The sequence below is a fragment of the Macaca mulatta genome, chromosome 4, assembly GCF_049350105.2.
Source record: "Macaca mulatta isolate MMU2019108-1 chromosome 4, T2T-MMU8v2.0, whole genome shotgun sequence".
Classification (NCBI taxonomy): domain Eukaryota; kingdom Metazoa; phylum Chordata; class Mammalia; order Primates; family Cercopithecidae; genus Macaca; species Macaca mulatta.
The window spans coordinates 175,446,541-175,462,241 of record NC_133409.1 but is presented as its reverse complement, the minus strand read 5'-3'; the positions used below and the strand labels follow the sequence as shown (position 1 = coordinate 175,462,241).

The following is a 15,701-nucleotide window of genomic DNA, read 5'->3' as shown; positions in this document are numbered from 1 at the left end:
TATAAGTCACATTGTATTTCAATATTAAAATGCAACATTAATAGATAAGCTGGAGAAGCACTGAGTCATTTCCAAGAAGACAGGGGACGATTTTTCTAATATATTGTCTGAATACACCCTCTTTCTCTTGGGTGTAGCTTAAGAAGCCAAACCAAAGCCCAAATGAACAGATAAGTCAACACATGCGACCCCAAACCCTCAGGACGCTGGCTTGGGTTACATGTGGCCCTCTCTGTGGTCAGTTTGTGAGTAGCCTTCCCAGAGGGTGTGTCCCAACTTCCAGCAGCTGCCGTGGAAAGCCACGTGTCCGCTAAACGCCTACATTACATCAATAAGAGAAACTAAGGAAGGGATGGAAAAGCTATCATTTTTCTTTTCTTCCTCAATTCTGGCAGTATGGTGATTTAATCGCTGTTATTATTTTTATTTAGTTAAAGCATCAACTTAGGCCTTTTAAACGATGGTAAAAGAGAAAGTTTCAGATCGGGGGGTATTGGTCAGATCATTCTTACTAGCGACGACCTTTTAGCCTTTGACACCTCGCGGCTCTCCGCTTGCCTCCAAGAATTCCCGGGTCTTGAAACCTACGCGCCGCGGAGGCGACGCCTCTCGGGAGAGGGAGGGTGAAAGAAGGGGCGGGGCTATTTAAATAGCCCGCGAGCTTCGGGTCCCGATTGGCTGCTAGCCTGTCGGTTACCGCGGGGCGGGGAGTCCCGGGGCTGGAGTGCGGTACCTGAGCGCGGCGCGCCGCAGAAAGCCCACGTTGGCCGCTGCGGGAAGCGCGGCGTGGAGAAGCTGGAGACTGCGAATTCCAGCGCCTCCGCCGCGGCTGCTGCTGGGTGCACTGGCCCCCTTCCTTCCCATCCCTTCTGCGAGCGGGTTTGCTGGGCAGCCGGGCGAGCGCCGAACGGAAAGCAAGATCCTCGCCGCCTCCACTTGAGGCGTGCGGCGCGCGGAGATTTTGAGGGGGAGCGACGGTGACCGAGGGCTCAGGGGCGCGGAGTTCGTGAGCAAGAACGAAGTTAAACCTCACGGAATAGACTGGCATTTGGGGACGCCTTGTCGCCGCAGCGTGGGCCCTGCGCCGGGGTAAACTTCACAGTGGCCCTGCAATCCAGGGAGGGGCGTGCGTGGCCACGGTGATGCCGGGCATCTCCCGCAGCTCGTGAGCCGCCCCGCTACCCCGCCGCCCCGGGTCCCACTCAGCCGCCAGGGAGGGCGCGGGGCAGCGCACGTGAGCGTCCAGCGAGGCCCAGAGTGACCGCGCCGCGACCCGCCCAGGAGCCAGGGCGCAGACTGCAGCGCAGCCCGGACTCGGACGCACCTGGCCTGTACCGCGCGCCTCTAGAGACCTGCGCGGGGCTGTGGGGCTCCCCTTCCTCCCCTCCAAGAGGTTCTCCCGGTGATCGCCCCTTCGCCACCCCTCTATCCTGGGCAACTGGGGGCGCCCCGGACGACCATGAGAGATAAGGACTGAGGGCCAGGAAGGGGAAGCGAGCCCGCCGAGAGGTGGCGGGGGCTGCTCACGCCAAGGGCCACAGCGGCCGTGCTCCAGCCTCGCTCCGCCGCTCCACGCCTCGCGGGATCCGCGGGGGCAGCCCGGCCGGGCGGGGATGCCGGGGCTGGGGCGGAGGGCGCAGTGGCTGTGCTGGTGGTGGGGGCTGTTGTGCAGCTGCTGCGGGCCCCCGCCGCTGCGGCCGCCCCTGCCCGCTGCCGCGGCCGCCGCCGCCGGGGGCCAGCTGCTGGGGGACGGCGGGAGCCCCGGCCGCACGGAGCAGCCGCCGCCGTCGCCGCAATCCTCCTCGGGCTTCCTCTACCGGCGGCTCAAGACGCACGAGAAGCGGGAGATGCAGAAGGAGATCTTGTCGGTGCTGGGGCTCCCACACCGGCCCCGGCCCCTGCACGGCCTCCAACAGCCGCAGCCCCCGGCGCTCCCGCAGCAGCAGCAGCAGCAGCAGCAGCCGCCTCGCGGAGAGCCCCCTCCCGGGCAGCTGAAGTCCGCGCCCCTCTTCATGCTGGATCTGTACAACGCCCTGTCCGCCGACGACGAGGAGGACGGGGCGTCGGAGGGGGAGAGGCAGCAGCCCTGGCCCCACGAAGGAGCCAGCTCGTCCCAGCCTCGGCAGCCGGCCCCGGGCGCCGCGCACCCGCTCAACCGCAAGAGCCTCCTGGCCCCCGGACCTGGCAGCGGCGGCGCGTCCCCACTGACCAGCGCGCAGGACAGCGCCTTCCTCAACGACGCAGACATGGTCATGAGCTTTGTGAACCTGGGTAAGGATTTGGGGTAACCTAATGACGAGAACATTTCCCCCTTTTCAGTCCCGGGCCCAGGGGGTGGAGTGAGGGAGTGGAGGAGCTCCCGGCGCGCGGGTCCCGCCTGGAGCTCTAGAGGACGCGGGGACAGGCAGGCTGTGCTCTCGCCACCTGCGCGGCGGTGGGCTGCACATGCGCTCCCCCGCGCAGCGGGCAGGGCTGCACGCCGAGGCCCCGAGAGGCGGCTGGCCGGCCGGGACACGGGACTCCGGGAGCGCTGTCCCCGCGGGCGTGTCTTTGCGGACTCCCTGAGCACGTTCCGCGCTTTTTTTTTTTCACTCTTGCCCAGCTCTGATCAGGTTAACTCAACTGCAGCAGAAAAGTCCAGCCTGAGTGTGGCCATCCTGGTAAGAGGGCTCTTCAGTACGATTATTCCCTCTAAATTGACTTCTTTTGCCCCTTACCTCAGAGTGCAGTTTTCCCACCGAGACTTTTAGGGAATCCGACAGCGGTTGGGAACTTTGAAAACTTGGCATGAGTATGTTTAGAGGTATCCACGGCACTGGGAGAGGTTGCAGAGGAAAGTCCCGAAAGCACCGCAGAAGGCGCTCGGATCCCGCCCGGGCGGGGCTCGCTCCTATTTGGGGCGGGATGAAAGCTCAGCTCGGGTAATCCATCCTGTGCCCCCGCTCACATGCCCTTGGCCATTGTCCCCAAAGGCTGAACCTTTGATCGATGCAGCCCAAGCTGCTCGGGCAGAGAAAGGGTGCGGGGTAGGGGCCGGGGTTGGGCGCTGAGCTCCTCTGAACCGGTTGCCAGGCAACAGAATGGAAATTCAAGGGCGGCTAAATCGAGCTCCGCCACAAATGTTCTGTGGCAAACCCGGACCGAGTCACATCGCCCTTTCTCCCCCCTCCCACCCCCTTGAGTTTTCTCATCTGTAAATCAGAAGGGTGCGAAGAAGACTCTTTTCTTCGGAGTCAGCGCCTCCGGTTTGCACTGCTTTTCATTCATAAGCTGACTTAATTTAGCGCAGACATAGGATGGAGGGACGCGCTGTCGGCGGGCAGACCAGGTGTGCAGTGGCTACGCCCGGGATGGGTGCAGCTGCGTGGCGGGGTGGGTATTCGCGGGCCTCCTTCCCATGTGAGACAGTGGCTGTGCCCAGGCCCTGGAGTGGGTGAGCAGACACTCGCCAAAGGAGCACACGCGTCTCCCAGCCACGTCAAAGACGCTCGTCTTTTAACGGCATTACTTACCGGAATGATTCCCGCTTAGACTATCTGGGTGATTTCTTTACCAGCCTATCTATGATTCCCAACTCCGCTGAGCTTTGAGGGAGAGAACGTGGGGGGTAAGAGCCAAGGGGGGGAGGGGAGGATGTGGAGGCAGGACGATTGGCATCCAAGTGGTGCAGAAATCCTCCTGGGAAATTCGTGAAACAGAATCTCACAGGGAGTCCAGGCTCAGGGCCTGCCAATCTGGCAGCTTGCACTGCCCGAGGTTCTGATTGGACAAGAATTTTCACAATTTATTGGAACCAAATCCAAGGTTGAGCCACCTCCAGGAAGCATTCTAAGGAAATTCTCATGCCAGTCAATAAAATTTGTAGTGGGTGGGGGCCAGGGTGGCAGAGGACCAGCGCTGTTCCTTATTCTAACTTTTCTGCTGCTTCTGACTCAGTAAATTCCTCCCCTTGCCCTCTTCCTCTCCTCTCCTCTCCTTCCACCCCCCTCCCCCGCCCCCAGGTTTCCTGGCAGCTTTGGGGAAATGTTTTATTGCCTTTTGGGGGTAGTCCTAACCTGGACAACGGGGAGGAAGACTGGCACTCCTGGCTACTTCACAGAGAATCGTGTTACAGTCCCTGGGAAAACAATTCCTGAGCTTGGACCGAGGTTCTCAGGATTAGCTGCCCTGTAGCATCACCCAGGGGACTTAGAGATCTAGGGTTATTAGGGTCACTACGTAGACCCAGATCAGTTACGTCAGAATCTTTTGAGGATGGGGCACAGGCATCATTTTTTTTAAAGTACCTTAGGTTTTTCTAACATGCTACCATGGTCAAGAAACACTGGCACAGGAGATCCTCGTGTCTGAAGGAAATGGATACATTATCCCAGTAAGAGATGAAGAGCAAAACTTTCAAACATTGCTACACATTAGAATCACCTGGGTGTTACGTGGGAGGTGGGGGGGAACACCTTAAAAAAATCCAGATGCCCAGGTGTCACTCCATATCAAATCAGAATGTGTGGAGGTGGAAACCAGGTAGCAGTATTTTTTGTACAAAAATAAAGAGTATCTCCTAACGTTGCCCAGGCTGGATTCAAACTCCTGGCCTCGAGCAATCCCCCTTCCTCAGCCTCCTGAGTTGCTGGGAAGATAGGAGTGTGCCACCATGCCCAGCAGTGTCAGTGTTTTGTCAAGATCTCAGGTGATGTCAGTGTTTGGAAACCACTGCCTTAGATGGTATTTGAAATTTCAAGAGCTGGGCCTAAGGCGAGTTTGTAAAGTACAGTCACATTTACTGTATTTAGTGACCCCCAAATTCCCCTTATTCCTTTGCTTCTCTGACACACTGCCTCTAAGTCACACTGCTTAAAGCTGGCTGTCAACTAATCCTGCTAGGGTGATGTTTTAACATATTATCTCCTTAGGGATATTAACATTTTTCATAAAGGATTTTGAAAGATATAAAAAATATCTCCTGAAAAATTTCAAGAGAACTCACCCAGTAGTGCAATTCCGGGCCCCAGGACAGGCTGACATGGAACTGAAAGAGTTCTAGGATGGGAATTCTACCCCAAGCCCCTCATATCCCATCACTGGGCTCCTTGTACAAGTTATAGCTACTGTAGGTCCAGTTCTGGACTCTATACTGATAGTATGAAGAGAAGACCTTTTGCAGGTAAGTAGAATCCAAGCAGCAAGCCATGCCACCTGCCAATGAAGCAATTCTATTTCATCTTAATCCATTTAGCAGTAGGAAAGGGGTATTTCATCATGAGAGGCTAGAATGGGGTAAAATCTGATTGCCATGACTCTGAACGTAAGAAGGACAGTTCATTTGAAAAAAGTTATTGCGTACCAATGTTGGATTCTCTATATAGGGATACTGGAGAATTACAGATTTCCTAATTGGTGTCAATGCCATGTTAACTGCCATATTACCTGACTCATCTATTAAAGAATCTACAGAAAGATAAACATTACAGCACTGTGTTTTAAAGTACTCTTATACCTACTAGGTTAAGTAAATTACAAACTGGAAGTACAAGGGAAAGTATTACATAGTTGTAAACATCCGACTTCCCTGGGACTGAGGGAATAATTTACTCATGAAATACATTTGAAACACCCTGAGCCTTGTAAGCCAGCCAGCCAATCAGGAAGTATGAATCAACAGGATAAATTTCTCTCTCATAGCGCAAGTGCTGGTCATCCAACCAGCTCATTGTTGTTTATGTTGACTGTTTCAAACTCTTTCTGGGTGAATAGACTGGGATGTGTCACCTTCTAAATACTAACCGTCTGCTGCCTGGGTTGCTGGTGTGCAGAGTGCCTGGGTGAGCTCGTGAACTTGCATTCACTCAGGGCCACAGATGCCATTTTCTATTTGTTTTCTAATGCTAAAAATGTCTTGGCAGCCTAGTCAGCATCCCTGCCAATTTGGTGACCTTGGAGAGGTATCCTTCAGGTCTTAGCTTAAAATTCACCTAAGAGAGACCTTCTCTGCCACTCTGTATTTTTAAACTGGTCATGCCTCCATCCCACCCACTTCTGTACCATGACAGCGCTCTGCTTATTTCCTTCCTTGTACTTATCACACTTTTTTTTTTCTTGTTAAATTTGCTTACTCATTTGTTTGTCTCCCCCATAGGATGTCAGCCTCTAAAGGCGGAAACCATTCTAACCTACCACAGTAGCCCAAGTGCCTAACATAATGCTGACCCCATGGAAGGTGCTTTGAAAAGACTGAATTAGTGAAAATATAGACATAGCCCATACTTCAAATTCATATTTCACTGATCTGGAAGATTTGATTATTTAGAAAGGTATACCTGATTTTTGTTGAGGAAAAAGTTTAAAGTGAAGACATTTAGGACAGGAAGGTTCACAGTATTTGAGGTAAATCATCATGCTTTATTAATATACCTTTTTTATTAGTCACCTATAAGTATGTTAATTTGTAATATGCATTACATTTGAGAGTAGTAAAAACATTTAATTAAATATCTGCATTTCAGATTTCACTTGTTTATTTGAATTCACGAGGTATTGATCTCCAAATGCTAGGATTAAATGGAAATTTTAAAAAACTCAAATGATGCTCAGAAAAGGGAATCAGTATATATTAGTACAAGCAGCAAGAAATTTGTGCTAAAAGTAGTGGCAATCTTCTGAACAAAATTACTCTTGGGAAACATAAATGAGAAGAAAAATGGAATACTCCCTACTTGTATTTGTAACTAGATATGCTGCACTATCTCTTTCTCCTAAACATAGCATCAGTAGTACTGTTTTTCGTTTAAGCTACCTGTACTTATGAAGATTTTTGTTAGCAGAAAATAAATCCATGCCTGCAAGCTACTCACAGCAAAAACAGTTTGGAGAATTTGGTTGCAAGAGTGTGATTCAAAGAAGCAGTGGATGTTCTTCTAAAGAGATTACAAAGAGTAAATCTGAAATTCAGTGGCATTTCAACAAAAAAAAAAGTTGTACAAAGTGTTCTTAAACTAAGATCAAAGGGCAAGCAGATACCATTGTTCAGACCTCAGATGGTGTTTCCTCTGGGTGTCCTTCTAAGAATGGGTATAAATCCTTTTTAAATGTGCTGAATCATGGTTTGTTCCTCTATTTGAGAGCTTACCTCTGATCAGCTTGGAGGAGGGCTACCCTGGGATAAGAATCTGTTTAAGTACAAAAACAATGTTCAGCGCTTTATTTAGCATGTAATAATTTGTTGTCTCCCTGTGTCTTCGGAGAGTTGACTACTTTATATGTTGGATTTCAAATTGATATTTTACTTGACTGTGAATATTGGCTATCAAATGTAGTATAGTATAGCAAACTAAAAGATAGCAGGTCTGCTATCTTTGCCTCATTCTTGTCTATTTATGAAGGTGAGTTAGACAAGGAGAATGAAGAGGGTACAATGTCTTGCATCATTAAGCAGCTTTCTGTAACTTTTTCACAAACCAGTCCTTCACTTTCTGCCTCCCATCTTATATCAAAAATGAATTATTCTAGGGAATGACTTTTTTTTTTTTTTTTAATTTTTGAGACAGAGTCTTGTTCTGTCACCCAGGCTGGAGTGCAGTGGCGAGATCTTGGCTCATTGCAACCTCACTGTCTCCTGGGCTCAATCAATTCTCCTGCTTAGCCTCCCAAGTAGCTGGGATTACAGGTGTCTGCCACCACACCTGGCTAATTTTTTTTTTTTTTTTTTTTTGTATTTTTAATGGAGCTGGGGTTTCACCATGATGGCCAGGCTGGTCTCAAACTCCTGACATCAAGTGATCTGCCTGCCTCGGCCACCCAAAGTGCTGGGATTACAGGCTTATGCCACTGCGTCCGGCCAGGAATGACTATTGTTTAACTTAGCACAACGTCATTACAGTTTTAATTTTTCTACTTTGATCTTTATCCTATTTTTCTTTCTCTTCTGATCAGAATTTTAGTCATTTTGCCATCTTTGGTTCTTCTAGTAGTGGGAAGAAAAGTAGACAATATTTTAATTAGACAATTTTGTTTTTTGCTAGGAGTTTTAATAAATATCTGAGTAAAAGGAATAGAAATCACTACAGAAACTCCCTAAGGTAGGAGTAGACAATTTACCAAGTCCGCATTCATGCAAACAGCTGTTACACATTAACCATCCTGTCCCACCCTCCCGAGGCCCACAGCACAATGCAGCCACGTGCCCAGCAGCTGGGCTGCTCCAGCCGTAGGCTGTCACCTGGGGGGTAGATATAGGGGATGGCTGGCATCTTCTCTTGTCTTCCCCACAAGGAACCAGTGCGTTGTGTTGTTCTTATTTCCCTGTTTTCATCATGACAGTGGAGTTAACTTTGCTCAAATACACTTTCTTTTCTGATCATACTCTTACCTTCTCTTCAACACCCTCACTCCCATCTCTGATCCAGCTTTTACCCACTGGAAACGTGTGAGTCAGAAAACAGCACCAGTCTCTCCTGGAATATATGAAAGTGGTGATAGTTGCATGAAGGGGAAGGAAAGCCATCACCACTTTAGTGAAAATTAGAGTTAACTCTAATTTTTCAGTGCCATTAACCTCAGTGCCATTAACCTCTGAAATTTTGAGAGTACCAGAAGTTCTCAGAACCTGCATTCCCCCTATTCACCTTTTGCTACAAGCATTAGAAATCAGTAACACATTGTGGGTCACTGAAGTTTATCAGATTTTTTGTTCAGTCACTAGTGTTTTGAAGATTTTGTTCTCTATACTTTTTTTCCAATGTGACTATATAGTATTTCCACACCCTATGCATAAAGTTAGAGTCTGAAGCCAGGCTGGGAACACAGCTACCATCCCTAACATGGTTTTTCTGGGGACACAGATGCCCCAGCAACAGAAAACCCATTTGGGGTTTATTGGTTAAATGAGTTTGGGATGACTGGTGAATGCATGTTCACCATAGATCATAGAATTTAAAGCTTAAAAAGTTCTTGGATATCATCTAATCTGTTTGTTTGCAGTTAAATCTGTTAGATGTTTTCACCATTTTCTCTTTACTGCTGTTACCTCTTAAGGTTGAGGGACAATCCATGGAAACACACAGAGATCCTAGTGCATCAGAGCAATAGGGCTGTTGGCCAGGCCGGAGTGGATAATGAAGGAGAAATTACAAAAGCAGGCAAGACCCGAGGAAGCCCAAATCTGGAATTGTTGGGGTTTTCTCTTAGTGGATAGCATCTTCTCCAAGAACTCTACTTTTAGAAAAGAAAATGCTATGCATATCTATAAATATCCTCTTGTTTGGTATGCCAAAGGACTGTTGACCCCAAAGAATTGTTTTCTGCTCTGAAATTGAGTTGAAAACCACGTTGCTTTGAGCGGCATTGTTCCACTGATATCCACTGATTCTCTTCCTGCCCTTCCCATCTCCATTATTAAAGAGATCAGGTCCATAATAGAGATGATATCTAAATTATATCAGGTAATTCCTTGATGGGTCCCCACGGTCTCGTTATCTCAAACACAGTCCCAGATGACTGGGTCGAAGAATCTCCTTCAAACATTTTTGCAGGATAAGGTTCTGGTTCCAAGTGGGAGAGCCTTCCTGACTCTCAGATTCATAGGCATACGCCCTTGATGACTGATCCTCCTGCTGGCCAGGTCAGGATTGTCCTAGGCCTGAACCGTCCTTGCCACACAGTGCCGATTATATGTTCAGATTGTTTTCTCATCACTAAAGAGCTCAGTTGGCGACCAGGAGGAGTGGAGTGGAGTGGATTCACAGCGGGCGGAAAACAGCGCCCCTCGGAGGCAGAGTCCAGGAGCCCGCTCCGCCCTGACCTCCGATATCCGCCGCAGGCCTTATTATCACTCTCCTGCCACTTGCCCTTTCACCGTCCAGAACATCTGCGTTTGTTGATTGTTGTTCCTGTGTTTACAGTCCTGTTGGTTTCCTGTACATGAACATGGGCTGGGAAAAAAATTCTGATTTGTGTCTCAGCAGAGCCTGAGTGAACCATATCATTGGTGAGAGTTGTTTTAAGTGCTGATTAGGCCAGGCGATGTTTTATAATATTAGCCTTGCTTATTCTCTGAGACCAGTTATTTTCCGTCCCTCCTTTTAAATCTATGAATTACATTTAAATAGTCCAAAGACGGAGTTTTGTAAACTACAAAATTAAGGACTAAAAGTTTTTACTTGACTTTGATTTTTATTCAGATTTTATTTGTAGACTCCCGTATCAGAATAAGTTACCAACGGAGAAGCTGTACACTTTTTATAAAGAGAGGGTTTTTTTTTAAAGATCGGTTTGAGGTTCACAGCAAAATTGAGCAAAATTTTGCAGAGATGTCCCATGTACCCCCTCCCCCACAGGTGTACAGGCTCTCCCGTTATCGCCCAGCAGAGTTTGGTATCTTTGTTGCAATTGGATGAACTTATGTGGACACATCATTGTCACCTAAAGTCTATAGTTATATCCAAGTTCACTCTTAGTGTTGCAGATACTGTGGATTGGGACAAATGTGTAATGACATTATCCACCACTACAGTACCATGCCGAGGAAACTCCTCTGCCCTACAAATCCTCTGTGGAGAAGCTGTACATGAAGCAAGGAAAAACAAGTCAATGAAAGTATAAAAATTCAAAATACGCAGAGTTTGGAGAAAGAATTATAAAATACCTCAGTTGAAGAATAGTTTGTTTCTGGGGTTTTACTAAAGGGGTCCCTAAAGAAGTAATTTTGATTGTCTATGACCATGTGGGATTTATTTTATAGTGCTTCTATGTGTTGACAACAAATCCATCAGAAATCTTTCTTCTTTTCTTTCTTTCTTTTTAAGTCTAGGAGTTTAAAAATCTTTTTTCCTCCACATAGTTTCACTGAGGTGTCTGTCACCATAGTACCTAGACAATCCCTCAGGCAGAGATATGAGTGATTAAATTTCTCCCTGGCTTGTGCCCTGTTTGATCCATGCTAGGCAGGATTTGGGGGAGTAAAATAAAGAAGGCTGAAGAATGAACAAGAATTACAGGAATTCTGTGCTTGTGAATTATTAAAATTTGGGGGGTTATTAGGGGAGAGGTTAAATATTTTTCCTTCCTTTCTGAAAACTTATATTAAAACTTAATATGACTTTAGAATTGAGAAACTGACAAAAATCTCTTCCTGGCCCCAGAGGCAGGATCAGGGGACTTTAAAAGGCTTCCTCAGGAGAGGCTATTTAGATCAGAGTAAAACTAAATTAATAGAGACGCCATCGATTCAGAGGTCTTTGTAAGTGATATATCGAATAGGCTTATTTGCCTTTAGACTGTTTTCTACGAAAAAGAGCTACACAGGTTAATGGTAAATAAATACGAGAAGACAATAATGGAAACAAGAAATGTGGTAAATGAGGAGCAATTCATTTGAGGGCGATTAGGGGTTTGTGTTTATTCCTTTACAAATATTGTGCAGGTGAGACATTTAGTGAATTCTCTCCATCTCTCTTCACGTCAGTTACTCATTGTAGTGGGGTATTACTGAATTCTAGCTATATTGCCCACCCCTTATCTCCCACCCTAGTCTGCTCCCTTACAGAGGAAACCTCTTAAAAATAGGGAAGAGGGCCAGGCACGGTGGCTCACACCTGTAATCCCAGCACTTTGGGAGGCCAAGGCAGGTAGATCACTTGAGGTCAGGAGTTCAAGACCAGTCTAGCTAACATGGCAAAACCCTGTCTCTACTAAAAATACAAAAATTAGCCAGGTGTGGGCGCACACCTGTAATCCCAGCTACTTGGGAGGCTGAGGCGGGAGAATCGCTCGAACCCAGGAGGCAGAGGTTGCAGGGAACGAAGATGGCACCACTGCACTCTAGCCTGGGTGACAAAGCGAGACTCCATCTCAAAAAAAAAAAAAAAAAAAAAAAGGTAAGAGCTTGGGGCCGTGGCAATGTCAATGGGCTTGAGAAATTCAGCCTTGTCTCATAACATCTGACTTAGGATGTGCTGTGGTTTAATACTTCTCTGTGGGAGTTTAATGGAGCAGAAATAGAGGTGATATCTATGGGCAGGACTAAGGTATGAAGGGAAGAGTAAGAAGGCCATAGGTGCCTGGAGCCAAAGATATCTGGAGAGTTGCCTTTCTCCCCAAGGGCCACGGAGCCGGCCTTTGCATTTTTATGGGGTCTGTTTAGGGCAGAGCCTCCTAACACCAACTCTGATTAGTGGAGATCGTTTGACCCTGTCGTTATGCGTGCACATTCCTGTCATCATTGTAGATGATCCCACAGGGCTGCAGGGGTGAAGGTGGTACCCAGTGGATGTTAGCGTCCCTTTCGGTCTTGCTTTCCCTTTTTTTTTGCCTTCTCTTCTTTTCCTCCCGTTAATAAAATTGGCAACTCCATTGCACTCATTTCCACTTTCATATGTGCTCTTACCCATAGTTTTGGAGCCTTTATTATGGATCTAGCAGAGCAGATTATACACGTGCACGGAGTCTGGGAGTTTTCTACCACAGAAATGACTCGTTTTCGCCCACTACAATGGTTAAGTAGCTGGTTTCCTTGATGGTCCTGGAACATGCTTGTGATTGGTTTGTTATAGAGGAATGAGAAGTGGATTAAGATCCAGGAGGCTTGATTTTGGCCTCTAGTTCTCAGTATTATTCTTTTTTGGTAATATCTTCTTCTTCTTCTTCTTCTTTTTTCTTTTTTGTAATATCTTGTTCAAACCACTTAATCAAATTTCTACGTCTCTTTCCTTGTCTGGAAACTGTATTGGCTAGATCTGCATTTTCCAAAAAGTTACTACCTTTCCAAAATGTTCTGCAAGAAAAGACTGTAGAAGCACTTTCTATTCTATTCCTCTCTTTGAGGTTTACAAATGTTTCTCCTGTTAATGCCCTGACAAGGCCAGAAGTAAAGACGCCTGCTAACTTGGTTCAACAGAGTTTTGTTTGAACTGACTTTTACTGTTTAATCCCTTTTGGCTGAAACCCCCTTGAGTCAGACCCAGGCCTCTGTGCCCCTACACCCACTCCTGAACCTTCTCCTGTTGTCCTCATAGATCAGGGGAGGGACCCCAGGAGGCTGTGTTTCCAGCTGCTTTGCTCTTCTGTGGCTCCAGCTCTCTCTGGATGGGTCTCCTTTTTCCACCTTATGCTAGGGACCCCTGGGCTCCCCTCTCTCCTTCATGAGAGGGAACGTGGCTTCCTGCAGTTGACAATCCATGGGCTGCCTCACCATGACCTGCTTGGCCGTGTAGCACTCCCGCTTCTGTGCCACCAGATCCCTGTGTTAAATCCCCTCTGTTGTAAACTCTTGCAGAAGGTTCTGTTCCTGGTTGTACTCTAAGAGCTAAGGGCTCTTCATTCCCTGGATCACAGTTGAGAAATCCCAGACTAGGTAATTCCCCAGATGATACTTTAAAAAATTTTTGGTAATACACCTTAATTTGACACATTGACATACAAGGAACTGCTTAAAGTGTACAGTTCGATAAACTTAGACATAGGTAGGCACGGCTGCAACTGTCACTGCAGGGAAAATAGTGAATACATTCTGAGCTACACTTGAAAGAATCTCCTATGCTAGGGAATGAAATCATCACTCCTAATACACAGGAAGTGCTGTGCAAAGTCCCATCTTTCATTGACATTATGGCTCTTCTTGCTTTTCTCCTATGGGCTTTGAACATCCTTAAGAATGGAATTTCCTAAAGATCCTCATGGCTTGTGTTCTTGGATCAGAGAACCATGGGGTCAAATCTTCTTAGGGTCAAGTCTGTTCTTGGCAGCTGGCCTTTACCCTGTATCTCACTTTCCACATTGATTTTGGGAAATAATAATACAAATAGGCAGACCTCTTTTCTAATTTTGAAAGCAAGTGTCTGGGAGTAGTTTTGTGTTGCGGTGATGCTGTCAGCATTTTGTCTCTAAAGACTGAAATTTAAAAGATTTGATCCTGCCGGAACACAACACAAAGATGCTTCCCTGTGTTTCTCTGTTTCTGTTTTAAATTTGGGCAATTTGGGTAGGGCACAAATCCAAGAACTCTAGGAAAGTAGACTCCAATTTACCCCTGACATTTTCCCTATCCTCATCCTTCTGCAAATGTTCTGGAAGCTTAAATAGAAATTGCTTTTTTTTTTCTGCACAAAAATACAAGTATTGTATTTCTTTATGGCCTTTTGCCTTAAAGAATGGCTGATGTCACTTGTTATCTTATTATCTCAGCAAGGCAAATACACTTGTATGGCTGCAAATATGCAGTAAGAACTAGTAAATAGTAAGATAGGGGAGAATTTGGAGGTTTTTGGAGAAAATTGATATTTAGAGTAATGTTAACTGAATATTCCAAATAGCACCCAGTCACGCAATAGAACAGTTTTGGGAAATAACTTAACTGTCCCCTACCGGCCCACCATTTGGGGATGTTACTCTTTCCTTCCCACTGTCTCCTCTGCTCTTGGGTCTGACTTCCATCCCCATCCCTCGGCTGCAAGTGTTTCATTGAAGGCAGCTAATGACTGTGTCCTGAGTCCTCATCCTCCTTTCCAAAAGCCTTGATCATGTTGACTATGCATTTTTCCCTACTGGGCTATTCTTTAGCTCTTCTAAAAAATCCTCTCCTTAGTTTCTACAATACGGCCTGCTCACTCTTGGTTCCTTTCCTGTCTCGAAGATGCTGCTATATTTGGGGATATTTTCTGAAATACAACAAAAGGTTCAGAAGGGTTGGCATGTGGCAGAGACCTGCACACTGGGCTGAGACAAGACACAGGCAGGGAGCTGGGCGTAGGGAGGAGGTCACACCCAGCTGCAGGAGTAAAAAGATAACGTGTGGCCAAAGGTCAGGATGATGGGCATGTACCAGGCTCCCAGGTGACCTGCCACCGAGGCTCAGTGGCCTGGTGGTAGCCGTTGTGTTCAGAAAGTGAGATGGATACAGCTGCAGAGATGTCCCCCAGCTGTGAGTGCCTCCTCATGTGTCTGCCTTCTCTCTTATGACCCATCTGTTCAGAGCATGCCCCAAGTGTGGTCCCATCCCAGACCCATGCAGCGCAGCTTTTCTCAAACTTTGTGCAAGAACCACTTGGTTTTTCAAATTTTCAAATTTTTGTTTTAATTTAAATTTTGTGGACCCATACTTTTGCTAGAAAAATGACATGAAAAAACCCCGAAATATGTTCAAAATCAAGCCTCGACTTTTAATCATTAGGTTCCATTTGTAGAAAGTTGTCAGTCAACTTGCCTTTAAACTGTCTAAACACTCCATTTCTGTACTCTCGTTGCAAGCTGGTAACAAAGTTTGTGGATCAGCACAGATCTATTAACAAACAGCTTCTTGGACCCCACCCCTGACTTGGGGGATTTGGGTGTGGGAATCTGCATTTTAACAAGCAGTGGCTGAGGTTTGGGAACCACAGTGCTAGTTACTCAGGCTTAACTTCAATCTTTGCCCTCATGCCCACATCAAGTCAGTTGCCAGGCTCAGTGATCCTGCTTTTGAAATCTCTTACTCCTGCCTTCCCATCTTCTTTTCCATCTATCCCTAAGTTCCCTGCACAAGGTCTTTATAATCGTTGGCCTTGACTGTTGCAGTGGTCTCTCTGCTGCGAATCCAACCCTGCATCCCTGCTAGGTTGGCTTTTCTGTGGTGCAGGTGTGATCTCTTAGTCCTCCTCCATCACCTTCTCTGGCTCCTGTGGCCGCTAGCTTAAGCTGATGTCTCAGGTCCACCCTGTCCGTCTCCTCTACTCATC

The 15,701-nt window shown here is 47.0% G+C and overlaps 1 protein-coding gene across 1 annotated transcript in view; it reads left to right on the top strand.

The window, feature by feature from the left end:
• Positions 1–749: 749 nt before the first annotated feature.
• BMP6 (bone morphogenetic protein 6) overlaps positions 750–15,701 on the top strand; it is a 158,158-nt gene continuing 143,206 nt past the window's right edge. The window contains exon 1 of the mRNA XM_001085364.5: positions 750–2,271. Within this exon, the coding sequence (XP_001085364.1) occupies positions 1,614–2,271 (658 nt within the window). The 5' untranslated portion in view covers positions 750–1,613. The remainder of the gene's footprint in view (positions 2,272–15,701) is intronic.